The sequence below is a fragment of the Thalassophryne amazonica genome, chromosome 2 (assembly GCF_902500255.1).
Source record: "Thalassophryne amazonica chromosome 2, fThaAma1.1, whole genome shotgun sequence".
Classification (NCBI taxonomy): Eukaryota; Metazoa; Chordata; class Actinopteri; order Batrachoidiformes; family Batrachoididae; genus Thalassophryne; species Thalassophryne amazonica.
Window position 1 is genome coordinate 47371478 of NC_047104.1, and position 27288 is coordinate 47398765.

Genomic DNA, 27288 nt, shown 5'->3' on the forward strand with positions numbered 1-27288 from the left:
TATACATATACACATATACACACATATACATATACACATATACATATATATATACACATATACATATACATATACACATATACATATACACATATACATATATATATATATATATACGAGGGCTGTCAATAAAGTAACGGTCCTTTTTATTTTTTTCAAAAACTATATGGATTTCATTCATATGTTTTTACGTCAGACATGCTTGAACCCTCGTGCGCATGCGTGGGTTTTTCCACGCCTGTCGGTGACATCATTCGCCTGTGAGCACTCCTTGTGGGAGGAGTCATCCAGCCCCTCGTCGGAATTCCTTTGTCTGAGAAGTTGCTGAGAGACTGGCGCGTTGTTTGATCAAAATTTTTTCTAAACCTGTGAGACACATCGAAGTGGACACGGTTCGAAAAATTAAGCTGGTTTTCAGTGAAAATTTTAACGGCTGATGAGAGATTTTGAGGTGATTCTGTCGCTTTAAGGACTTCCCACGGTGCGAGACGTCGCTCAGCGCTCTCAGCCGCCGTCGTCAGCCTGTTCAAGCTGAAAACCTCCACATTTCAGGCTCTATTGATCCAGGACGTCGTGAGAGAACAGAGAAGTTTCAGAAGAAATCGGTTTCAGCATTTTATCCGGATATTCCACTGTTAAAGGAGATTTTTTTAATGAAAGACGTGCGGACGGGTCCGCGCGTCGGGACGCAGCCGCCGCAACGCTCCACCACAGGAAAAACACCTCTGTTGAAAGCCTTAAGGACAAGTTGGAACATGTCCTGCCTGTTAAACAATTTCTCATATACTCACTCCACTGAAAGCCATCAAAAGCCGCCTGGATTTTACAAATGGTTATCAACACGGAGGTGTTTTTCCTGTGCCGAGGTGTTTTGTTTGAAATGAAACATTAGGTCTCTCTCTTCTAAGTCCCTGTTGGTAAATGATATAATAATTGATCAACATATTGATTTATTCTGCCTTACAGAAACCTGGTTACAGCAGGATGAATATGTTAGTTTAAATGAGTCAACACCCCCGAGTCACACTAACTGTCAGAATGCTCGTAGCACGGGCCGGGGCGGAGGATTAGCAGCAATCTTCCATTCCAGCTTATTAATTAATCAAAAACCCAGACAGAGCTTTAATTCATTTGAAAGCTTGACTCTTAGTCTTGTCCATCCAAATTGGAAGTCCCAAAAACCAGTTTTATTTGTTATTATCTATCGTCCACCTGGTCGTTACTGTGAGTTTCTCTGTGAATTTTCAGACCTTTTGTCTGACTTAGTGCTTAGCTCAGATAAGATAATTATAGTGGGCGATTTTAACATCCACACAGATGCTGAGAATGACAGCCTCAACACTGCATTTAATCTATTATTAGACTCTATTGGCTTTGCTCAAAATGTAAATGAGTCCACCCACCACTTTAATCATATCTTAGATCTTGTTCTGACTTATGGTATGGAAATAGAAGACTTAACAGTATTCCCTGAAAACTCCCTTCTGTCTGTCTGTTCTTAATAACATTTACTCTGATGGACTACCCAGCAGTGGGGAATAAGTTTCATTACACTAGAAGTCTTTCAGAAAGCGCTGTAACTAGGTTTAAGGATATGATTCCTTCTTTATGTTCTCTAATGCCATATACCAACACAGTACAGAGTAGCTACCTAAACTCTGTAAGTGAGATAGAGTATCTCGTCAATAGTTTTACATCCTCATTGAAGACAACTTTGGATGCTGTAGCTCCTCTGAAAAAGAGAGCTTTAAATCAGAAGTGCCTGACTCCGTGGTATAACTCACAAACTCGTAGCTTAAAGCAGATAACCCGTAAGTTGGAGAGGAAATGGCGTCTCACTAATTTAGAAGATCTTCACTTAGCCTGGAAAAAGAGTCTGTTGCTCTATAAAAAAGCCCTCTGTAAAGCTAGGACATCTTTCTACTCATCACTAATTGAAGAAAATAAGAACAACCCCAGGTTTCTTTTCAGCACTGTAGCCAGGATGACAAAGAGTCAGAGCTCTATTGAGCTGAGTATTCCATTAACTTTAACTAGTAATGACTTCATGACTTTCTTTGCTAGCAAAATTTTAACTATTAGAGAAAAAATTACTCATAACCATCCCAAAGACGTATCGTTATCTTTGGCTGCTTTCAGTGATGCCGGTATTTGGTTAGACTCTTTCTCTCCGATTGTTCTGTCTGAGTTATTTTCATTAGTTACTTCATCCAAACCATCAACATGTCTATTAGACCCCATTCCTACCAGGCTGCTCAAGGAAGCCCTACCATTATTTAATGCTTCGATCTTAAATATGATCAATCTATCTTTGTTAGTTGGCTATGTAGCACAGGCTTTTAAGGTGGCAGTAATTAAACCATTACTTAAAAAGCCATCACTTGACCCAGCTATCTTAGCTAATTATAGGCCAATCTCCAACCTTCCTTTTCTCTCAAAAATTCTTGAAAGGGTAGTTGTAAAACAGCTAACTGATCATCTGCAGAGGAATGGTCTATTTGAAGAGTTTCAGTCAGGTTTTAGAATTCATCATAGTACAGAAACAGCATTAGTGAAGGTTACAAATGATCTTCTTATGGCCTCGGACAGTGGACTCATCTCTGTGCTTGTTCTGTTAGACCTCAGTGCTGCTTTTGATACGGTTGACCATAAACATTTATTACAGAGATTAGAGCATGCCATAGGTATTAAAGGCACTGCGCTGCGGTGGTTTGAATCATATTTGTCTAATAGATTACAATTTGTTCATGTAAATGGGGAATCTTCTTCACAGACTAAAGTTAATTATGGAGTTCCACAAGGTTCTGTGCTAGGACCAATTTTATTCACTTTATACATGCTTCCCTTAGGCAGTATTATTAGACGGTATTGCTTAAATTTTCATTGTTACACAGATGATACCCAGCTTTATCTATCCATGAAGCCAGAGGACACACACCAATTAGCTAAACTGCAGGATTGTCTTACAGACATAAAGACATGGATGACCTCTAATTTCCTGCTTTTAAACTCAGATAAAACTGAAGTTATTGTACTTGGCCCCACAAATCTTAGAAACATGGTGTCTAACCAGATCCTTACTCTGGATGGCATTACCCTGACCTCTAGTAATACTGTGAGAAATCTTGGAGTCATTTTTGATCAGGATATGTCATTCAAAGCGCATATTAAACAAATATGTAGGACTGCTTTTTTGCATTTTCGCAATATCTCTAAAATTAGAAAGGTCTTGTCTCAGAGTGATGCTGAAAAACTAATTCATGCATTTATTTCCTCTAGGCTGGACTATTGTAATTCATTATTATCAGGTTGTCCTAAAAGTTCCCTAAAAAGCCTTCAGTTAATTCAAAATGCTGCAGCTAGAGTACTAATGGGGACTAGAAGGAGAGAGCATATCTCACCCATATTGGCCTCTCTTCATTGGCTTCCTGTTAATTCTAGAATAGAATTTAAAATTCTCCTTCTTACTTATAAGGTTTTGAATAATCAGGTCCCATCTTATCTTAGGGACCTCGTAGTACCATATCACCCCAATAGAGCGCTTCGCTCTGACTGCAGGCTTACTTGTAGTTCCTAGGGTTTGTAAGAGTAGAATGGGAGGCAGAGCCTTCAGCTTTCAGGCTCCTCTCCTGTGGAACCAGCTCCCAATTCAGATCAGGGAGACAGACACCCTCTCTACTTTTAAGATTAGGCTTAAAACTTTCCTTTTTGCTAAAGCTTATAGTTAGGGCTGGATCAGGTGACCCTGAACCATCCCTTAGTTATGCTGCTATAGACGTAGACTGCTGGGGGGTTCCCATGATGCACTGTTTCTTTCTCTTTTTGCTCTGTATGCACCACTCTGCATTTAATCATTAGTGATCGATCTCTGCTCCCCTCCACAGCATGTCTTTTTCCTGGTTCTCTCCCTCAGCCCCAACCAGTCCCAGCAGAAGACTGCCCCTCCCTGAGCCTGGTTCTGCTGGAGGTTTCTTCCTGTTAAAAGGGAGTTTTTCCTTCCCACTGTAGCCAAGTGCTTGCTCACAGGGGGTCGTTTTGACCGTTGGGGTTTTACATAATTATTGTATGGCCTTGCCTTACAATATAAAGCGCCTTGGGGCAACTGTTTGTTGTGATTTGGCGCTATATAAAAAAAAAAAATGATTGAAATGGATGCCTGCAACACATTTCAAAAAAGCTGGGAGAGTGGTATGTTTACCACTGTGTTACATCACCTTTCCTTCTAACAACACTCAATAAGCATTTGGGAACTGTGAACACTAATTGTGATTGTCATGACTGGGTATAAAAGGAGCATCCCCAAAAGGCTCAGCTGTTCACAAGCAAAGATGGGGCAAGGATCACCACGTTGTGAAAAAAATAGTCCAACAGTTTAAGAACAATGTTTCTCAATGTTCAGTTGCAAGGAATTTAGGGATTCCATCATCTACAGTCCATAATATAATCAGAAGATTCAGAGATTCTGGAGAACTTTCTACACGTAAGCGGCAAGGCCAAAAACCAACAATGAATGCCCGTGACCTACGATCACTCAGGCGGCACTGCATTAAAAAACCGACATCATTGTGTAAAGGATCTTACCACGTGGGCTCAGGAACACTTCAGAAAACCATCGTCAGTTAACACAATACGTCGCTACATCTACAAGTACAAGTTAAAACTCTACCACGCACAGCGAAAGCCATACATCAACAACATCCAGAAATGTCACCGCCTTCTCTGGGCCAGAGCTCATTTGAAATGGACAGACGCAAAGTGGAAAAGTGTGCTGTGGTCTGATGAGTCCATATTTCAAATTGTTTTTGGAAATCATAGACGTCGTGTCCTGTGGACAAAAGAGGACAAAGACCATCCAGACTGTTACCAGCGCAAAGTTCAAAAGCCAGCATCTGTGATGGTATGGGGGTGTTAGTGCCCATGGCATGGTTAACTTACACATCTGTGATGGCACCATCAATGCTGAAAGGTACATCCAGGTTTTGGAGCAACACATGCTGCCATCCAAGCAACGTCTTTTTCAGGGATGTCCCTGCTTATTTCAGCAAGACAATGAAAAGCTACATTCTGCATGTGTTACAACAGCGTGGCTTCGTAGTAAAAGAGTCCGGGTACTAGACTGGCCTGCCTGCAGTCCAGACCTGTTGCCCATTGAAAATGTGTGTCACATGTGTGTCGGAGACCTGGACTGTTTAACAACTGAAGTCATACATCAAGCAAGAATGGGAAAGAATTCCACCTATAAAGCTTCAACAATTATTCTCAGTTCCCAAACTCTTATTGAGTGTTGTTAGAAGGAAAGGTGATGTAACAAAGTGGTAAACATACCACTGTCCCAGCTTTTTTGAAATGTGTTGCAGGCATCCATTTCAAAATGAGCAAATATTTGCACAAAAACAATAAAGTTTATCAGTTTGAACATTAAATATCTTGTCTTTGTGGTGTATTCAATTGAATATAGGTTGAAGAGGATCATTGTATTCTGTTTTTAATTTACATTTTACACAATGTCCCAACTTCATTGGAACTGAGGTTGTATTACTGCGGCAACGTATTAAACCCTCAACTATGACTAAACTCAAAGCTAGAATGCCCGATATCTTAGCTTCCCTTTTGGAAAATGTCCAATCAGTCTTGTGGATAGTTTAAACTCAGAGCTCAAAACTACACTTGACAAGATTGGGCCACCTCTATTAAAACCATGCCTTCCTAAAACACAGTCGCCTTGGTTCAATGGTTACTTGCGTGAACTCAGGCAGAAGGCATAGAGGTTTAGAACAGAAATGGCATAGCTCCAATCTAGAGCATTCCACCTTGCATGGCGTGATGCAATTTTAGACTATAAGCATGCACTACTGGCTACAAAGCGGGCCTATTACTCTGATCTGATCAACAAAAACAAGCATAACGTTCTTGTTAGACACGGTGGCAATACTTATTCATGGGCAACCACCTGTAAATCGCGCTCCCTTTTCAGCACAGGAGTTCTTGGATTACTTCGAGAAGAAAATAGAAGACATTAGGTTGACCATATCCCAACATGTTTTAACCCAGCTATTGAGGTGGGTGCCATTACTGAGGTATTACCTACATTTACATAATTTGATAGCATCTCACAAGGCATGTTGACAAAACTTGTAACGTCTACAAAAAGCACAACCTGCTTATTTGATCCTATACCAACATAACTGTTTAAGGACCTGTGGCCCACTCTTGGGCCGACTGTGATGGAAACTATTAATCTCTCATTAACTTCTGGATCCGTTCCTAAATGTTTCAAATCTGCAGTGATTAAACCATTACTTAAGAAACCTAATCTTGACCCTAGCGTACTGAAAAATTATAGGCAAATATCAAATCTATCATTTTGCTCTAAAATTCTGGAAAAAGTGGTGTCACGGCAGCTCGTGGACCACCTTACTGAGAATAATCTTTTTGAGGCATTGCTATCTGCCTTTCAAAAATATCACTCCACAGAGACAGCTCTGACTAAAGTGGTGAGTGACGTTTTGCTTGCAATGGACTCGGACACCACTACGGTTCTGGTGCTGTTAGATCTCAGTGCTGCATTTGACACCGTAGATCATCATATTCTACTCAATAGGCTGGAGAATCATTTTGGGATTACTGGGAGTGCCCTTGCATGGTTGACGTCATACCTGACGAGTCATTCTCACTGTGTTCAGTACAATAACACTACCTTTAACCTTAGTGACATGAAATCTGGGGTTCCACAGGGATCCATCATAGACCCCATCTTTTCTCCCATTATATAGCACCCCTTGGGCATATATTGCGGCATTTTGGGATTACTTTTCACTGCTATGCTGATGATACTCAGTTATACATGCTGATAACTGCTAGAAATCTCATCCACATAAAATCCTTAGAAGATTGCCTTGCATCAGCGAGAAGCTGGATGTCTAGTAACTTCCTACTTTTAAACTCTGATGAGACTGAAGTGATGGTTCTTGGTCCAGTGAGACATCAGCATCAATTTGACCAGCTAGCGCTTAGCCTAGGCTCGTGTGTCATTACATAATACTGACAAAGTGAGGAACCTTGAGGTAATTTTTGATCCTACATTGTCCTTTGACCTCCACATTAGAGATATTACGAGGACTGCTTTCTTCCACCTGTGAAAATTCATCTCATCCTGTCCAGGGCTGATGCTGACCCTGATTCATGCATTTGTCTCTTCTAGATTGATTTAGTGCAATGTTCTATTTTCTGGTTTACCGCAGTCCAGCATTAGGAGACTCCAATTGGTTCAAAATGCTGCTGCCAGACTTTTGACACAAAGCAGAAAGTTTGACCACATTACACCCACTATGGCATCTCTTCACTGGCTTCCTGTCTCTGTGAGATCGGATTTTAAGGTTCTGCTACTTGCCTCTAAAACTGTTCACGGACTGGCACCTCCTTATCTAGCTGATCTAATTAAACCCTACGTACCGGCCCAGGCTTTGCATTTGCAGAATGCAGGACTACTTTGTGTACCTAGGGTGAATAAAAATTCTGCTGGTCATAGAGCTTTAACTTATCGTGCCCCTGTTCTGTGGAATGATCTCCCTGCGTCAAAAAAGAAGCAGTCAGATTCTGTGAAGACTTTCAAGTCCAGACTTAAGACTGACCTCATTTCATCTGGTGGCACAAAGGCCAGAGCATGCAACATCCTGGCTGCAAGGGAGAGCTCAGTGTCAGTAACATATCGCTCCTGGGGCCCTTCCACCTGCACCTGATGATACACACACTGGACCAAATTGTAAAGGCACCGTTGGTCACCTCCCTGACTAACACCCTTCTCCCTCGATTGCTCAGTTTAGAAGGGTGGCCTCCTCTAGGAAGAGCCCTGGTGGATCTGAACATCTTCCATTTACAGATGATGGAGGTCACTGTGCTCATTTGGACCTTCAAAGCAGCAGAAATGTTTCTGTATCCTTCCCCTGATTTGTGCATCGAGACAATCCTGTCTCGAAGGGCTACAGACAATTCCCTTGTCTTCATGCTTGGTTTTGATTCTAACTTGCACTGTCAACTGTGGGACCTTATTTGTAGACAGGTGTGTGCCTTTGCAAATCATCCAATCAACTGAATTTACCCCAGGTGGACTCCAATTAAGCTGTAGAAACATCTCAAGGATGATCAGTGGAAAAAGTATGCACCTGAGCAAAGGCTGTGATTATTTATGTAGATGTGATTTCTTAGTGGTTTTTTGATGGTAAATCACTACATACTCTGTATTGCACCTTATTTGACTTACTGTGCTGATGTATGGGGCAATAACTACAAAACTACAGTGCAACCATTATTCATTCTTCAAAAATGGGCATTAAGAATAATTCAGAATGGAGGCTATCGGGACCATACCAATCCATTGTTTATCAAATCACAGATTTTAAAACTCTATGACATTTCAATTTTAATTTATTTTCCTTTATATAGCGCCAAATCACAACAGAGTTGCCTCAAGGTGCTTCACACAGGTAAGGTCTAACCTTACCAACCCCCAGAGCAACAGTGGTAAGGAAAAACTCCCTCTGAGGAAGAAACCTCAAGCAGACCAGACTCAAAGGGGTGACCCTCAGCCTGGGCCATGCTACAAACATAAATTACAGAAATAACTCACAGAACAATTCACGGATGAATATCCAAGAACTGCTGTTGGTGCACAGGACAGGGGGGTCACCAACACAAACACAACTCCCATCTCTGGATGGAGCTGCACCTTAAACAGAAAAAACAGAATAAGGCATCAGAAAGACAAAAAATACTGTATAATTTGCCAGCATTAATCAACAAGAAAAACAGAAGAAATACTAAGGTGATCGCCGGCCGCTAGCCCTAAGCTTCACTAAATGACCCAGAATTTAGGTGAAGTTGAGGCCGCGGCCCACTCCAATTACTAATAACATGAATTAAAAGAGTAAAAAGCGTAAAATAGCGCGAATAAGAAGTCTGCGGGCTTCTTATTCACCCTAGGGACACAAAGTAGTCCTGCACCCTGAGAACGTAAAGACCGGGCCGGTACGTAAGGTTTAATTAGGTCAGCTAGGTAGGGAGGTGCCAGTCCATGAATAATTTTATAGGTTAGTAGCAGAACCTTAAAATCTGATCTCACTGGGACAGGAAGCCAGTGAAGAGACGCCAAAATGTGTGTAATGTGGTCGAACTTTCTGCTTTGTGTCAAAAGTCTGGCTGCAGCATTTTGAACCAATTAGAGACCCCTAATGCTAGACTGCGGTAAACCAGAAAATAGAACATTGCAGTAGTCCAATCTAGAAGAGATTAACACATGGATCAGGGTCTCAGCATCAGCCATAGACAGGATGGGACGAATCTTCGCTATATTTCGCAAGTGGAAGAAAGCAGTCCTAGTAATATTTCTAATATGGAGGCCAAAGGACAACAAAGGATCAAAAATGACCCCAAGGTTCCTCACTTTGTCAGTGTGATGTATAACACACGAGCCTAGACTGAGTGTTAACTGGTCAAATTGATGCCGATGTCTCACTGGACCAAGAACCATCATTTCAGTCTTTTCAGAGTTTAAAAGTAAGAAGTTTCTAGACATCCAACTTCTCACTGCTGCAAGGCAATCTTCTAAGGATTTTATGTGAATGAGATTACCAGCAGTTATCGGCATATATAACTGAGTATCATCTGCATAGCAGTGAACGGTAATCCCAAAACGGCGCAATATGTGCCCAAGGGGGGCTATATAAAGGGAGAAAAGCAGGGGCCCTAAGACAGACCCCTGAGGAACCCAAAATTTCATGTCACTAAGGTTAGAGGTAGTGTTACTGTACAAAACAGTGAGAAAGACTGGTCAAGTATGATGTCAGCCATGCAAGGGCACTCCCAGTAATCCCAAAATGATTTTCCAGCCTATCAAGTAGAATATGATGATCCACTGTATCAAATGCAGCACTGAGATCTAACAGCAGCAGAACCGTAGTGGTGTCCGAGTCCATTGTAAACAGAAGATCATTCACCACTTTAGTGAGAGCTGTCTCTGTGGAATGATATTTTCTAAAAGCAGAGTGCAGTGGCTCAAAAAGTTTATTCTCAGTAAGATAGTCTACGAGCTGTTGTGACACCACTTTTTCCAGAATTTTAGAGCAAAATGATAGATTTGATATCAGCCGATAGTTGTTCAATACACTAGGGTCAAGATTAGGTTTCTTAAGTAATGGTTTAATCACTGCAGATTTGAAACGTTTAGGAACAGATCCAGAAGTTAAAGAAAGATGAATGCTGGGATATGTTGAACCTACTGTCATGTATTTTCTTCTCAAAGTAATCAAGGAAATCTTGTGCTGTAAAAGGAGAGCGAACTACAGGTGGTTGTCCATGAATAAGTGTTGCCACCGTGTTGAACAAGAACTTTGAGTTATGCTTGTTTTTGTTGATCAAATCAGAATAATAGGTCCGCTTTGTAACCAATAATGCATGCTTATAGTCTAAGATAACATCACGCCACACAAGGTGGAATACTTCTAATTTTGAACGACGCCATTTCCGTTCTAGACCTCTTGCTTTATGCTTGAGGTCACGCAGGCAATCACTGAACCAAGGGGACTGCGATTTGGGGGAGCGTGGTTTCAACACAGGTGGTGCAATCATGTCGAGTGTCGTTTTGAGCACTGAGTTTAAACTATCCACAAGTCTGTCTACTGACTGGGTATTTGCCAAAAGTGAGGCTAAGACATTAGGCAGTCTAGCTTCTAGTTCAGTCTTAGTTAAGGAGTTGATGCATCGCTGCAGTGATAAATAAGGTTGTTGTTCCACTAAACACGGCAGCGAAACTGTAAACTTAATAAGTGAGTGATCAGAGACCAATGATGTAAGAGGCATGATGTCAATATTCGTGACAGCAATACTATGCGTGAGAACCAGATCCAAGGTATTTCCACTAATGTGCATTGAATCCCGAATGCACTGCCAAAATCCTAATGCATCCACAATTTCCATAAATGATTTGCAGAGGGGATCAGAAGGCTTATTTATATGAACGTTAAAGTCACCAATGCTCAGAATGTTATCTGCACTAGTTGACAAGTTAGAGATGAACACACCAAATTCATCTAAGAATTCAGAATATGGGCCAGGAGGCCTATATACAGTGACAAAGTAATACGGCTGATTTTTATTCTTCTGACCTTGGCAACGCGTAATATCCTGAGCGGAGAATCAGATGCTCAAACGAGTTATATTTGTAACCCCCAACAGCTAATAAGCTAAACCTAGATTTATAAATAAGAGCAACACCCCCGCCTTGCTTCGCATCACGACGGACGTGACTAAATGTATGTGCTGGTGGGCAGGCTTCTTTTAAGGGGAGGATAGCTGTAGGTTTAAGCCAGGTTTCACATAACCCAATCATATCTAAGTGATGATCAATAATTAAATCATTAATCAACAACGATTTTGAGGACAGTGATCTTATGTTAATGAGACCCAGTCTAAGGACCTCAGTGGGGTTGACAGTTGAACTGTTTGGGTTTAGGGGTGGTTCCAGAGTAGCATATATACGATAAAGATTCTGTTTAATCCTGCATGCCAATACCGGTTCGGATGTGCATGTCATTTCATTATATAGCATATATAAGATGCCTAGAAGTAGGTTTAGGTTTGAGACATTCCACGTGCGTTGTAGGTAGCAGACATGAAATCTTTGCTATTACTGGAACAACCACTGGGCCATCCTCAATTTCAACATGATCCAATATAGTAATGGGTATTAAGTTTGAAAAGCATATCCCTCTATGATTTTTATGGACACGTCTACGGGAGCAGGCCACAGTCTCAACTTGTTGAATTTCCCTCCCTGGCAGATAAATTGCACTATCACCATAGTGGATTTTCTGCACTAATATCCCCGCTAAGCTAATGGATTCCACAACCACATTTGTCATAAGCCTTGCAGGGTCTCTAATCACCTGCTCCGCGGCCTGCTGTAGATTCCTAATGTTACCCTCCCTGTAGAGCCCTATCTATGTTCGCAGACAAGATGGCGGCACCTTCCCCAGTAGGGTGGAGGCCGTCCGGCATCAGCAGGCTACGGCGGCCCCAGAACGAAGGCCAGTTATCAATAAAGCTAAAGCCTTGCTGTTGACAAAATTGCGCCAGCCACCTATTTAATGATGTCAGCCTGATAAACGCCTCATCAGTACCCCGGGAGGGGAGGGGACCAGAGACTATTAATCGATGCCGACACATCTTTCTGGCAAGGTCACAAGTCCTCTCTAACATGACATGATTTCGTTTAAAACTGTTCAATTGATGTACAGTACTGTTCAGAATAATAGTAGTGCTATGTGACTAAAAAGATTAATCCAGGTTTTGAGTATATTTCTTATTGTTACATGGGAAACAAGGTACCAGTAGATTCTCACAAATCCAACAAGACCAAGCATTCATGATATGCACACTCTTAAGGTTATGAAATTGGGCTATTAGTAAAAAAAAAAGTAGAAAAGGGGGTGTTCACAATAATAGTAGCATCTGCTGTTGACGCTACAAACTCAAAACCATTATGTTCAAACTGTTTTTTTGGCATTCCTGTGAATCACTAAACTAGTATTTAGTTGTATAACCTCAGTTTTTCATGAGTTCTTCATATTTGCGAGGCATTAATTTTAGTTGGTTTGGAAGCAAGATTTTGCTCGTTTACGAGTGTGCTTGGGGTCACTGTCTTGTTGAAACACCCATTTCAAGGGCATGTCCTCTTCAGCATAAGGCAACATGACCTCTTCAAGTATTTTGACATATCCAAACTGATCCATGATACCTGGTATGCGATATATATATATATCTATAGATATATCTATAGATATATCTATAGATAGATAGATATACACACACACACACACACACACGAGGTCTGTTAGAAAACTATCTGACCTTTTTATTTTTTGCAAAACCCATATGGATTTGAATCACGTGTGATTGCATCAGCCAAGTTTGAACCTTCGTGCGCATGCTTGAGTTTTTTCATGCCCTTGCTTGCGTCATTCGCCTGTGAGCAGGCTGTGTGTGAGCAGTGGTCCACCCCTCTCATTGGATTTTTATTGCGAATAAATGTCTGAACGATTTGGAGCTTTGCTGCATCAAATTTTTCCAGAAACTGTGAGAGACCTCCAGGTGGACACCATTCAGAAAATTCAGATGGCTTTCAGGGACGATTTTATGGGAATTACACAGATTAAGGAGTGCTCCAGCCGGTTTAAAGACCGCCCACAGCATCTGAGAGCGCGGCGCACTCCGAGCGCCGATCGACAGGCTGAAACCCCGCTGAAACAACCAGATCATTTCCAAAGTGAAGGCTTTGTTGATCCGGGACGTCGTCTGACTTCCACAGAAATGTCAGAAGATGTGGACATCAGCACTTTTTCGGCACATTCCACTGTTACAAGAGTTTTTGTCATGAAAAGAGAAGCGGAGGGATGCGCAACGGAGCCGCTCATGGCGCGGACAAAAGCACCTCCATGTTGGTCTCACAGGACGGCTTTCAGATGGCTTTCAGACGGCTTTCAGTGGCTTTTCAGTCGTGTAACTATCCGAGAAATTGTGGATAAGCTGGACATGCCAGAACATGTCCTGTGAGGCTTCATCACGGCGTTGCTTTGCGCCATGCGGCTCCGTCTCGACGCGCGAATTTCTCCGCACGTCTGTCTCAATGTGCCGAAAAAGTGCTGATGTCCACGTCTTCTGCAATTTCTGTGGTAGTCAGATGATGTCCTGGATCAACACAGCATTCAGTTTGGAAATGAACGGCACATTCCACTGTTACAGGAGTTTTTGTCATGGAAAGAGGAGTGGAGAAATTTGCGCATCGGGACTGAGCCGCATGGCGCAGCAACGCTGTGATGAAGCCTCACAGGACATGTTCTGGCATGTCCAGCTCATCCACAATTTCTCGGATAGTCACACGACTGAAAAGCCACCGAAAGCTGTCTGAAAGCCATCTGAAAGCCATCCAGTGAGACCAACACGGAGGTGCTTTTGTCTGCGCCATGAGCAGCTCCGTTGCGCATCCCTCCGCTTCTCTTTCCATAACAGTGGAATGTGCCGAAAAAGTGCTGATGTCCACGTCTTCTGCCATTTCTGTGGAAGTCAGACAACGTCCCGGATCAACAAAGCCTTCACTTTGGAAATGATCTGGTTGTTTCAGCGGGGTTTCAGCCTGTTGATCAGCGCTCAGAGTGCGCCGCATTCTCAGACGCTGTGGGCGGTCTTTAAACCGGCTGGAGCACTCCTTAATCTGTGTAATCCCCATAAAATCGTCCCTGAAAGCCATCTGAATTTTCCGAATGGTGTCCACCTGGAGGTCTCTCACAGTTTCTGGAAAAATTTGATGCAGCAAAGCTCCAAATCGTTCAGACATTTTATTCGCAATAAAAATCCGACGAGAGGGGTGGACCACTGCTCACACAAAGCCTGCTCACAGGCGAATGACACAACCAACAGGCGTGAAAAAAACTCACGCATGCACACGAAGGTTCAAGCTTGGCTGATGCAATCACACGTGATTCAAATCCATATGGTTTTTGCAAAAAATAAAAAGGTCGGATAGTTTTCTAACAGACCTCGTATATATATTTGTGGCCCAAAAAAATAGAATAAGCTACGTAAGAAACTCAAACGATGTCCTAATATCAACCAGTTGAAATATTTATACAAAGAAAGGGTGTTTGACGGATATGTATCTGATGGAAAACATTGAGTTGTGTTGTATGATGAATCTGCTTCATTCATTCATCTTCCACCGCTTAGTCCAATTAAGGGTAGCGGGAGGCTGGAGCCTATCCCAGCAGTCATAGAGCGTGAGGCAGGGTACACCCAGGACAGGATGCTAGTCTGTCACAGGGCCACAAACAGACAAACAAGCACAGACACACCCACACACACACCTACGGACAATTTAAAGACTCCAATCCACCTAACCCGCATGTCTTTGGATGTGGGAGGAAACCAGAGCATCCGGAGGAAACCCACGCACACATGGAGAGAACATGCAAACTCCACACAGAAAGGCCACGGAATTGAAACCACGACCTTCTCGCTGTGAGGCAACAGTGCTAACCACTAAGCCACCGTGCTGCCCTCTGCTTCATGTGAATTCTTATTATTGAATATGTACCGGGGTAACTAGAACAAAATAGGAGCTGTTGTGAAATACTCACTTCCCTCAGCTGTAGTTATGAGCTACTACTGGTCAGACTTTGTTGGAAATGAACATGTATGAACTGTCATTTAACTTGGGTTGATTTGACTGTACGGGTGGGTGTAGGCATTGATAAGCGTTGCTTCTGCCTACACCTTTTGGGCACCATGCACATTGTTTTCTTGTTCTTTCTTTCCTGTAACTTTAGTTTTTTTTTTTGTATTGATTTTGTGGTCTGTAAATGAGTGTTTTTTGTAAGCATTGGTGCCTAATAAATTCAAAATTGGCTCTTAAGAGTTTATAAATTTCAAAAAATTTTCAATTTTCAAAAAATTTTCAAAACACCCGTAACCAAAGCAAGCAAAGACAAAGGATGCTAGTGCTGCTCTGCTACTAACTATTATACATCTTAAGCTATATAAAATAAAACTTTGTAATTGGGTCATTCCATATGAAATCAACCTATTTTTCAAAAATAAAATAAATCTCCAGACTTCATGGTCTCAGATTAACTTCATTTTAACAGATTTTGGGCCCAATATAAAAAAAATATTTGGTTCACATTCCAAATTGATGTCCTTCCAGAAGGGTCCACAAAAGGAAGTGTGGCACTTTTGGAGCTCAGATGCCTATTTTTGTCAACTTTGAACAACTATAACAAATAATTCCTTGATTTTTATTTATTTTTTTTAATGGGTTTGTTCCACCTGTACAGTTTGTCCATTTTAAAGCTAATAAAATTTTTCTTGGTGTCCAAATAAGTTTTTTTTAAATCACAAATCAAGTTTGCAAGTCCTAGCCTCTGTTGAAATAAAAGGAATGTGGTTTTGAAAGTAACCTGTGACGGCAGCATTTTATTGCAGAAATAAGTATCCTGAATCATTTATAATATGGAGACAATTTGGCTCAAAGTGGGTCTGACCCCCAAAATGCCATTTTCATGGCTTTCAAGGCTCAGGAAATAAAGGGTTAATTTCAATGAAAATTTGGATTTCATCCACCTGTAAGCCAAAAATAATTTTATAAGGACACATTACTTGGAAAATTTAAATTATAAATAATAATTAAAAAAAAAAAAAAAAACTTCGCACGCGCACTAACACACACACGTGTGTGTGTGCATTATATATATATATATATATATATATATATATATATATATATATAAATAAATCTTTGCAGGTGCTTCTCATAGCCTGCCACAATTTGCCTTGTTTCCATCATGCGTGTGATAAGAATATTTGAATCAAGCCCAGAAATGTCTCGTAGGTGACAGCTCTATGGGAGATCATATGAGCAACAGCAAATCAAACTTGCTTTTGCGCATCAAAATAAACCAAATTTTAAAATCACTTTTTCCTCATTGTAAAACCCTTTAGCATGTACTGTTTTCAAGTTATAACAGCCTAGAGTGGATGAACTCATTCATTAATTTTAGCTACTCATTCGCTGCATTTTAGAGGATAAAAAAGCCTCTGAAAAACGGGGGAATTAAAGTGTAGTGCACTGGACTAAATCTGGTTTCTACACTGACATGAGCAAGTATATCAGGTTAACAGTAGAACCTAAATTTAATTAAATGTTTCGTGTCAGACATTGAGATACATGCCGAATTGAAGCCACTCTGGTTAAAAAACTACAAATGTTTTCTGCCATAGCTATCTTAATCAAAGAACAATACAACAACAAAGTGTCTCTCTACTTCTATGGTTTATTGAACTGGGTTTGGTTAGCTACATAGCCTATTAAGCTAACTGTTGCTGTGCTGTCAAACTGCAGTTAACGTTAGCTTTACCGCGTACCACGAACAAAACTAATGAAACTAGACTTAGCCCTTCTTCAAAACTTATGTGACAACAGCAAGCACTTACCGGGCTAACAAATCCGCAGAACAGGTATGAAACGTCAATATTTATGTTCCGCGCATAATGCCTGGACCAAATCGGAATGATGACAGTACGCAAGACTCCCGGAACTGCGCAAAACCGTAGTCCGGAAACGTGGCTTGTTGTTCAAATATATATTAAAATGTAAAAACGTTTTATGTATTTAAAATGTGTACCATTATCCCCCCAAAGTCTTAATGTAATCCTAACCCTAAACCATTTAATTCAAAGTAATTTGCAAAGTTGCTTGATAGCTGAGCTAGGTTGAGAGAAATATTCTGACAGCGGAAGCTCTTCCAAATTTGATAGTCAAAATTGAGAATCTATCGATCTCGTCGTTCCGGTAGCAAGGTCTCAGCCCAGTAGTTTATCGTAGCGCATTTTAACTGGAATAAAAACCAATTGACTTGGAATTTACTCGAAATAAAGTAACTAAAATAAATAGGAAACGTTTCATATTTATTTTCTTCTTATAACTGTAATCGTAGTCAATCACATCGATCGAGCCAATCAAACTCAAGACTGGATGTTGGACCGCCCACCTCATATACACATTATCCATTTATTTAACTTTCAGAGGAACAAACAGGACTTCAGACTAAATCAAAGGATACATGTATAAATATATGTCTATAAATAAATGTTTGTAAATATATATATATACATATATATATATATATATATATATATATATATATATATATATATATCAAATCAAATCAATTTTATTTATATAGCGCTAAATCACAACAAACAGTTGCCCCAAGGCGCTTTATATTGTAAGGCAAGGCCATACAATAATTACGTAAAAACCCCAACGGTCAAAACGACCCCCTGTGAGCAAGCACTTGGCGACAGTGGGAAGGAAAAACTCCCTTTTAACAGGAAGAAACCTCCAGCAGAACCAGGCTCAGGGAGGGGCAGTCTTCTGCTGGGACTGGTTGGGGCTGAGGGAGAGAACCAGGAAAAAGACATGCTGTGGAGGGGAGCAGAGATCAATCACTAATGATTAAATGCAGAGTGGTGCATACAGAGCAAAAAGAGAAAGAAACACTCAGTGCATCATGGGAACCCCCCAGCAGTCTAAGTCTATAGCAGCATAACTAAGGGATGGTTCAGGGTCACCTGATCCAGCCCTAACTATAAGCTTTAGCAAAAAGGAAAGTTTTAAGCCTAATCTTAAAATTAGGTTTATATATTCACACACATATATATGTATATATATATATATATATGTGTGTGTGTGTGTGTGTGTGTGTGTGTGTGTGTGTGTGTGTGTGTGTGTGTGTGTGTGTGTGTGTGTGTGTGTGTGTTTTAAAATGTGAACAAAGTCATAAATATGTGTATAAATAAAATATTAAAAATGCATTTAGTTTTAATTCATATTTGGTCCTCCACTGCAAACCACCATCATAATGTCTCATTAGCATGGTTCTGGCGCGCAGAATAAAATAATACGATAAATACGACACTGCCTCCCAGTGTCCATGCTGTGTTACTGCACATTAATGACGTAATTTATATGATTTTGGCTCGTGTCATAATTTAATTCGTGAGTCCTGACAGCTACTAGATGTAGTAGGGATTATTGTTGTTGTCTTTATGAAAGTGCATTTGTTAATTTTGAGAATATTAAAGTTTTGTTTTATTTTGTAATCCCCTCACAGGAAGCTCCACTCCGGATCTGGTGGTCGTTTAAAGATGGCGGAGTGCTTGGCCACACGTTTGGCCGTTCAGGAGGAACAAATTGGGTTTCTTTCTGGAGAAATCGCGGCTCTCAGCGATGGACTGGCTCGGGGTCAGGACCACATCGAGGTCCTGGTCCCTTCTCCGGAGCTGGAAACCCTGCGGAGCGAGAACGAGAAGCTCAGGTACCGACTTCTGCACCTCCGCCGAGGTCTGCAGGCGGAGCTGGAGCTGGAGAAGGAGCAGGTCCGGGAGCAGCAAGGAGCAAAGAGCGGCGGTGCTGCGGAGAAAAACGCTCAGAAAACACAGCAGAGGAATGACCAAGACCGAGCTGATAAGAAGGTTAAGTGTGACTGTTGGTTCTTTGTAAAACCGCAGTCGTCTGACCTCATTTCCAAAAATAGTTCAGACTTTCTCAAAATATTTTGACTTAAAAAAAAACTTCTAAATTTGGGTTAAACCTAAAAACCTTTTCAGTCAGAAGTGATTGTAAATTGTTGTGTGGGCCGCTGAAGAGGAGGTACTGCTGGCCCACCATCACCAGAGGGCGCCCTGCCTGGAGTGCGGGCTCCAGGCACCAGAGGGCGCCGCCGCCTCACGGGAGCAGCCTCGGTGACAGCTGTCACCCATCACCTGAGACAGCTGACGGCAATCATCAGTGGGGTATATCAGCAGGACGGCATCTCCACCTCATTGCCGAGATATCGTTTCTACCAGAGAGGTAACATATCAAAGCCTACTGAGTACACAGTTTTGACTGAGCTAGTTATTGGTTTACTGTTCCAACGAGAGGTGGAGGTACCTTTCCTGCCGTTCGGAGTTCTGGGTGCAAACGCGCCCCCATCTAACTGTTCTTTTTCCCTCGCCAGCAGTACCAGGTCCGACACGCGGAGGCAGTGGCCACCTGGGAGTTCGGGACTTGGCGGCTCCAGTATTCCCGGGGTCCTGTGGCGGAGGAAGCCGTGTGGTTCCGGTCTTACCTTGGAGAGGCGTCTCCTATCTTCGAGCCTGCCCACACGACACCTTTGTGTATTGACTTTTGTCCATTTCTGTAATTGGTTGTATTCGTTGTGCACATTCACAACAGTAAAGCGTTATTTTGACTTACTCCATTGTCCGTTCATTTGCGCCCCCTGTTGTGGGTCCGTGTTCCTACACTTTCCCAACAGTAAATGTCATTACTGATATTATTATTAGACATTATAACTACGGCAGAACTCGTCTCAGGTCCATAAGTATTTGGTCATTAGCACAGATTTTGTAATTTTGCGACAATGGAGTTGAAATGAAACGACCAAGATGTGCATATAGACTTAGCTTTAATTCAAAATGTTTAACTCCTGAGTGACTATGTAAGGAGACTGGTGAGGGAAGCCACCAAGATGAGTTCCAGGCTTCTTTGGTTGTGATTGTAAAAAGTGAAATTCTTTTGGTGTCTCTCTCATTGGTCCATATAGGTCACATGATCATGAGGCTATGTACTTGTATATGCATTTACTATTGACACATAGATTCTGAAACTACTCTAACCATAACTTCTAATTATAACCCCTTACCTTAACCATAACAAGGGTGCACTGCATACAAATAGAATTTGGAATGATTAATAGTTTGCACTTTATTGTAAAAACTGGATAGCGCCACATAGTCCCACAGAGAGGCAGTTTCTTAAACAAGCACATACTCTGAACTCTTGCACTCTGGGCAAACATTGACAAGCTCACCTTTGACAAGTGTTTTTCTTCTAAAGCTTTGAACGCAAACTCAGTAGTGTTATTGGGCTCAATACCAGATTTAGTGACAGTCAGTTAAAAAAAAGAAGTTATTGTGCTCACAAGATTTTTACAAAGTCTGCTCTACTGACCTTGACATTTGGCATTTTTATGCCAAAGTCAGTAGATTTCTCGGGTCATGATGCTTAACACACATACCAAATTTGGTGACAGTTAGGCCAGTACAACTGAAGTAATCTCGCTCAGATGGAATGATAAACGACTGACTGACATAGCGACGTGTAGCCTGTTAAAACAAATAAATAAATAAATAGTAAAATTTCAGCTACAGTTTGCCAGAAAGCAAAGTTTATATTTAAATCTTTCTCTGCTCTCCTGCGCCATGAAGCTGTGCTTTGTAATGCTGTTTACAAATTTGAACTTTCCCTAGATTGGCCCTGTGCCATATCCAAATCGGAGTTGTGCTATTGCTTAAGATTCCTAGAAGTGTGCAAAGCCATGGTCCGGAAGCAGAAGACTTTTTTTTTTTTCAAAAATTAAACTTTAATTAAACAGTTATTCTAAACCTAGTCATAACCCTAAACCATTTAAAATGAAATCGTTTGCATGGTTGCCTCCGAGACAGGTTTAGTGCCTCACTCCAGTACCAGAAGCTCACAGCGTCATTCCATAAACGGTGTTAAGATTCATGAGCATAAAAAAATAAAATATCACAGTTTGCCCTGGTTTGTAAACTAGTCCACACTGTTTGAAGTGGCTCCATTGTAAAATTCCTGAGTGATAACTTTCCCAATATTTCATACAGTGAAGAAAAGTAGCATATGATTATGCATATCAATTTTGGAATGAATTGGATAAAGCATTCATAAGTTATCGTGTTGAAAGAAAAATGTGAAAACCGGATGTATGTGCGCGCACACACACACACACACACACAGAGCGCTCAGTTCTACATATATGTCCCCATCCTGGTGTGTTGGCTGGCAGCAGATAACTTTACATTAAGGAGAACGCGGCGAACGAAGTAGAAAGTTTGACCACATTACACCCATTTTGGCATCTCTTCACTGGCTTCCTGTCGCTGCGAGGACAGATTTTAAGGTTCTGCTCTTAACCTATAAACTTATTCACAGAGTAGCACTTCCCCACTTAGCTGACCTAATCAAACCTTATGTACCGGCCCAGGCTCTATGTTCTCAGGGTGCAGGGTGAATAAAAAGTCTGTGGGTCACAGAGCTTTCTCTTACTGTGCACCTTGAGGCAACTTTGTTGTGATTTGGTGCTATATAAATGAAAATAAATTGAAATTACACACTTACATATTATAAAGTTTGGGGTGAGGAAAATCCACTGTCAAATTCTTCTGCTCTCTGACTTCAAAAGTGCTACTCCTGTTTTATGTTAAACTTTGTAATGTTAAAGGTATTTTCAAGCAGTGACCAAGCGATATGAAACTGAGTTATAGCTCAAATTATTACATCCGCCAAGGCCAAGACTCCACTGAATTTTGGAGGTGATCTGGATTCAGATTGGCGGATGTCAGAAATCTCTGATCTTATTTTTTCCTTTACAGTCAAGATAAAATGATTTGTACATACATAAGCCTGGAAAATACACATTTTGAGAAGGAAAAGGCTTTTTATAAATGTTCCCAAATTGGTGTGTCTAATTAGAGCTCCAACCATCTTTCCAGTTACACCAGGGGTCGAAATACATTTTTTAACCTACTTGCACTGGTGCTAGTAACAAAAAAATTGCTTGCACCAAAAAAAAGTTACTTGCACAACCAAATGTCAGTCTTATATCAACCTTAAAACTCCTCCTCTGATGTGTCAGACTCTTCCTCTCTGGGGAAAGTTTGAGGGGAGAACAGCAGCAGCGGCAGACAGTTGTTTTTTTTGTTTTGTTTTGTTTTTCACGTGCGCGCCCGAATGAATCGTCCATGAAGATTATTTTATTCATTAAGTACACAGATGTATAATAAAACAAATGGTGACTGGTTTATAACACAATTATGACAGAGTTTGAAGGGAGAGAGAGTGAGGAACCGCAACGGCAGCCGTTTTTTTTTTTTTACAATGCGCGCACATACTAATCGTCCGTGAAGATAATTTTATTAACTACACAGATGTATAATAAAACAAATGGTGACTGGTTTATAACACAATGATGACAGAGTTTGAGGGGAGAGAGAGCGAGGAACTGCAACGGCAGTCAGCTTTTTTTCTTTTCTTTGTTTACATGTGCGCGCGCGAACAGGACAGGAGGTCCTCAAACTGGAGCTCCTGCAGCTCCAGTTATTTGCTGCAGCTCCTGCAGCAAATAATGAAACTCCCTGAATTGGGAACGTCTTATGAGGATGTTGTGAACCCAGGGACGGTGCTGCTGGCGATGTTTGTCAGCTTTCCACAACAAATAGAGCATAGCAACTCGCTCCATGTGTGAGAGTCATAAAACGCAGGGAAGACGAAGACAACACACTGGAAATTGTTTTTTTTTCTTATTTATTCCTTTATTGGTTCATTCTACTGGTGCTTATACTTGATAAAACTTGGATAAAGTTACTTGCACCAGTGCTAGTGCAGTATAAAACTACGTGCACCGTTCGAATAATACACGCACAAACGAGCATATGCACGTACTAATTCGACCCCTGTACAGTTAATCATTCCAAACAAATTTGGAAATATGGTGCACCATTGTCTAGTGAAACAATTTGATTTTAATGAGGAAAGATGTTAATTTCACATTCTTTTATGTAATTTTTCCTCCTCAGTATCTTACTACGTATCATGATCATAGCATATGTATGTACACATGTTTTTGGTAGTTTTATGTAAATGCCTTAAATAGTACTCTGTGTGTTCACTGATATTCATAAGAAGCTATGTGACTTTAAAGGGAACGATATATCACAACCTGTTGCAGGTCTGACGACACAATCCTTCTGTGTATCACAGATGGAAGCCAGTGAGTCCAGACCAGCTGACAGCCACACAAAGGAAAAGAAAAAGGAAAAAGACAGAAACCTGAAAGAGGTGACTTTTTATTTATTTATTATTTATTTATTTATTTATTTATTTATGTTACCCCATTGAACACGGATCTAAAGTTTCTCACACACAGCTTCCAATAATTTAATGGAAACTGTCGACGCTTTTGTGACTGTGATCAAGTCTTTAAAACTTTAAACTTTTGTAAATAATGAAAAATGTCTATAAATAACCACATAAAATGTGTGATCCCCTTTGTCTTAAAAACACATTTGTTGTCAGTGATAGAACAGCCGAAAGACAAAGAAGAAGAACATTTGTGCTGTTTCATCATGTTTTTATCCATTTTATTGTTGAGTAATCATTGACAACTATGATTGTTTTCATGAATTACGCCGCACGTCTACTGTGTGTAAGTATTCACAGCCTTTGCCATGAAGCTCAAAATTGAGCTCAGGTGCATCATCCTGTTTACACTGATCATCCTTGAGATGTTTCTGCAGCTTAATTGGAGTCCAGCTGGGGTTAACTCAGTTGATTGGACATGATTTGGAAAGGCACACACCTGTCTACATATAAGGTCTCATCTCTGGAGAGATCTGAAAATGTTTGTGCACTGACGCTCCCCATCCAGCCTGATGGAGCTTGAGAGGTGAGCAAAGAGGAATGGACAAAACTGCCCAAAGATACAGTGAGGCAAATAAGTATTTGATCCACTGTCAATTTTGCAAGTTTTCTCAGTTGGTGGGAAAACTTGCATCAAGCTTGTGGCATCATATTCAAGAAGCAAAGGGTGTGAATACTTACGTACACGTGATACCTTAATTTTTGTTTTGTTTTTGTTTTTTTAAGAAATTTGCAAAAATGTAAACAAAAATTTTTTTTCTTGTCATTATGGGGTGTTGTGAGAAGAGTTTTGAGGGAAAAAATGAATTTAGTCCATTTTGGAATAAGGCTGTAACATAAGAAAATATGGAAAAAGTGAAGTTTAGTGAATACTTTCTGGATGCACTGTACTTTTTGTTAAACAGCCATGTGATGCTTTGCATTCTTGCCTTCAGTCTAAATTATCACAAGCACACAAGACCATGATGTCATGTTTTCATAATGACATCATCAATGCAGAATGACTTTGTGTTAAATGATAGCACACTCAGCAATAATCGTCCCTTTCGAAATGATGTTAAAAAATGGAAAAGTGCTCTTAAAAGATGACTATGTAAAGGTTGGACGTACGAGGTCTGTCAATAAAGTATAGGTCCTTTTTATTTTTTTCAAAAAGTATATGGATTTCATTCATATGTTTTTACGTCAGACATGCTTGAACCCTCGTGCGCATGCGTGAGTTTTTCCACGCCTGTCGGTGATGTCATTCGCCTTTGAGCACTCCTTGTGTGAGGAGTCGTCCAGCCCCTCGTCGGAATTCCTTTGTCTGAGAAATTTTTTCTAAACCTGTGAGACACATCGAAGTGGACACGGTTCGAAAAATTAAGCTGGTTTTCGGTGAAAATTTTAACAGCTGATGAGAGATTTTGAGGTGATACTGTCGCTTTAAGGACTTCCCACGGTGCGAGACGTCGCGCAGCGCTCTCAGGCGCCTTCGTCAGCCTGTTTCAAGCTGAAAACCTCCACATTTCAGGCTCTATTGATCCAGGACGTCGTGAGAGAACAGAGAAGTTTAAGAAGAAGTCGGTTTCAGCATTTTACCCGGATATTCCACTGTTAAAGGAGATTTTTTTAATGAAAGACGTGCGGGCGGATTGCAGCGACAGCTCGCAGCCGCTGCGACGCTCCGCCACAGGAAAAACACCTCCGTTGGAAGCCTTAAGGACAAGTTGGAACATGTCCAGCTGTTAAACAATTTCTCATATACTCACTCCACTGAAAGCCATCAAAAGCCGCCTGGATTTTACAAATGGTTATCAACACGGAGGTGTTTTTCCTGTGCCGCCGCACCGCGCCGGCTGCGTCCTGACGCGCGGACCTGAAGTGACTTTCCTTTTCTGTAATTGTACGCTGCTCTTAAAGTTTTTACCTTTTTTCCCAAATTCACAAAGACTTAATCTGGCTCCAACAAACTTTTTAAAAGCTACCAGAAACCATTTTCAACAAACGCCTTCCACCTCTGGGATCCAGCAAGCTGACAACCTGACTGCAAGCAGCCATCCTGTCGGTAAAGCCAGCCGAAACAAGCCTTTGGGATCACCCGGGGAGACCACTGAGTCAACCCCTGACCCAAGTGAGCACGCTGCAAAGAGCCTACATCAATGATGGACGGGTGGTCCGAACCACCTCTTCAATGGATCAACTAAGTGACCCAGTTAAAGGTTCCAGAAAAAGGGTTTTGTTGTCAATGGATGCAAAGTGGCTTCTTTTTAAACATATTCATATGTGTGTTTAATAATTTTCTTAAACTCAATTGGCTTCAAATTTTATCACTAAATTCTAATCAGATTTATTTACTTAAAGTCTTTAAGCTTTATCTCTCTACTTTCTTTCAACGTCTCAGGAGTAAGCAAATTGTTTCCATAAGTGAACTTATTTAATCACTGTCCACAAAAATGCCAGTAAACTGTTCATTTCTTGTATACTTGTAAATAAAATGTAAATATTTCTGCTGTGGTTTATTTTGTGTTCAGAAGGAAACGCTTGGTCAGTCGTATCGTAGACTTTCAGACCCAAAACTGATTAATTAAATTGAGACTGAGATTTTGGTGACCCATTAAATGAGGTCCAGGCCAATCTAATTCAATCTGAAAGTTTAACCATATTTTCGCTATTTTTGGTGATGTCCATGAGGCCAATAACAAATTGCGAGGCTGAACTACTTATTCACCACATATTTATTGGTGCACCCGTGTGAAGGTCCTGTAAATTCACTACATTTATTGGTCCCCTGGTGTGAGGATTTAGCAAATTCGTTATATCAGTCACCTAAATTTATCAGGCTTCTGATGAAGGTTTGATGTTTTTGGTGACCTGTTGGAAATCTCTTGCTTTTGTTTGCTTTCTTTTCCTCTTCAGCAGATCCCCTGGCCTGGATATATAGAAGAACGCCTAAGCCTGTACAAGGAATTAAAGAAGGAAAGCGATTCTCTTCTGGCCCAACGGGCTGCTGATGGGAAGCCCATTACTGTGGAGCTTCCAGGTGGATGTAAGGTGGAAGGCAAGGCCTGGGTCACCACGCCGTATCAGCTGGCCTGTGGCATCAGGTTCGACTCCTGCAGAGGATGTTATCATTAGGGCACTTAAGTAGACGAAGCCTCAAACACTTAGACAGTGGTGGGCACAGTTCCGCTAATCACTAATTATCAAGGATAATGTTTTCATTATTGGATTAGCTTTTCAGATAACTTTAAAAACTGTCATCAGACTAATTATCTTCCTATAATTTTTAGACCGCTAATGTATCTTTGCATATGTGGTAAACAAAGCTGAATAGTTACAAACATCTATGAAATCTAAAATCAGTTAAGTACCTACCTGTTAAATGTTTTATAGTAGATGTGCAGTTCTATCCTCCGTAAACAGAGGAGAGCTGGTTCTAGAAGAAACCACTCTATCCTCTGCAGGCAAAGGAGAACTTTTGACCCCATACTGATTTGTTGGTGATATCACCCTATTTATCCAGAGGCATACAGTTTTAACTTATGGTTAAAATTTTAACCAAACTAATTTCGGACAAGTTATTTAAATTAACGTCACGTCTGAAGTTTTATGATGTGAAAATATCAGATATATGTTTTAGTTTTAAAGTAATGCACTAATTTTGAAGGTTTTAGTGTTGACATGCAGTGCCCATGTGCATTATGGGTACCTCAGTA

The 27288-nt window shown here is 40.9% G+C and overlaps 2 protein-coding genes across 2 annotated transcripts in view; one reads left to right on the top strand and one right to left on the bottom strand.

The window, feature by feature from the left end:
• ulk3 (unc-51 like kinase 3) overlaps nt 1-17106 on the bottom strand; it is a 48929-nt gene extending 31823 nt beyond the window's left edge. The window contains exon 1 of the mRNA XM_034185713.1: nt 17040-17106. The gene's annotated coding sequence lies outside the window, so the exon portion shown is untranslated. The remainder of the gene's footprint in view (nt 1-17039) is intronic.
• A 1595-nt stretch (nt 17107-18701) lies between these two features.
• The window catches only part of tars3 (threonyl-tRNA synthetase 3), a 69704-nt gene continuing 61117 nt past the window's right edge, over nt 18702-27288 (top strand). Inside the window, 3 exon segments of the mRNA XM_034185749.1 lie at nt 18702-19080; nt 23432-23509; nt 26489-26676. Of these exon segments, the coding sequence (XP_034041640.1) occupies nt 18754-19080; nt 23432-23509; nt 26489-26676 (593 nt within the window). The 5' untranslated portion in view covers nt 18702-18753.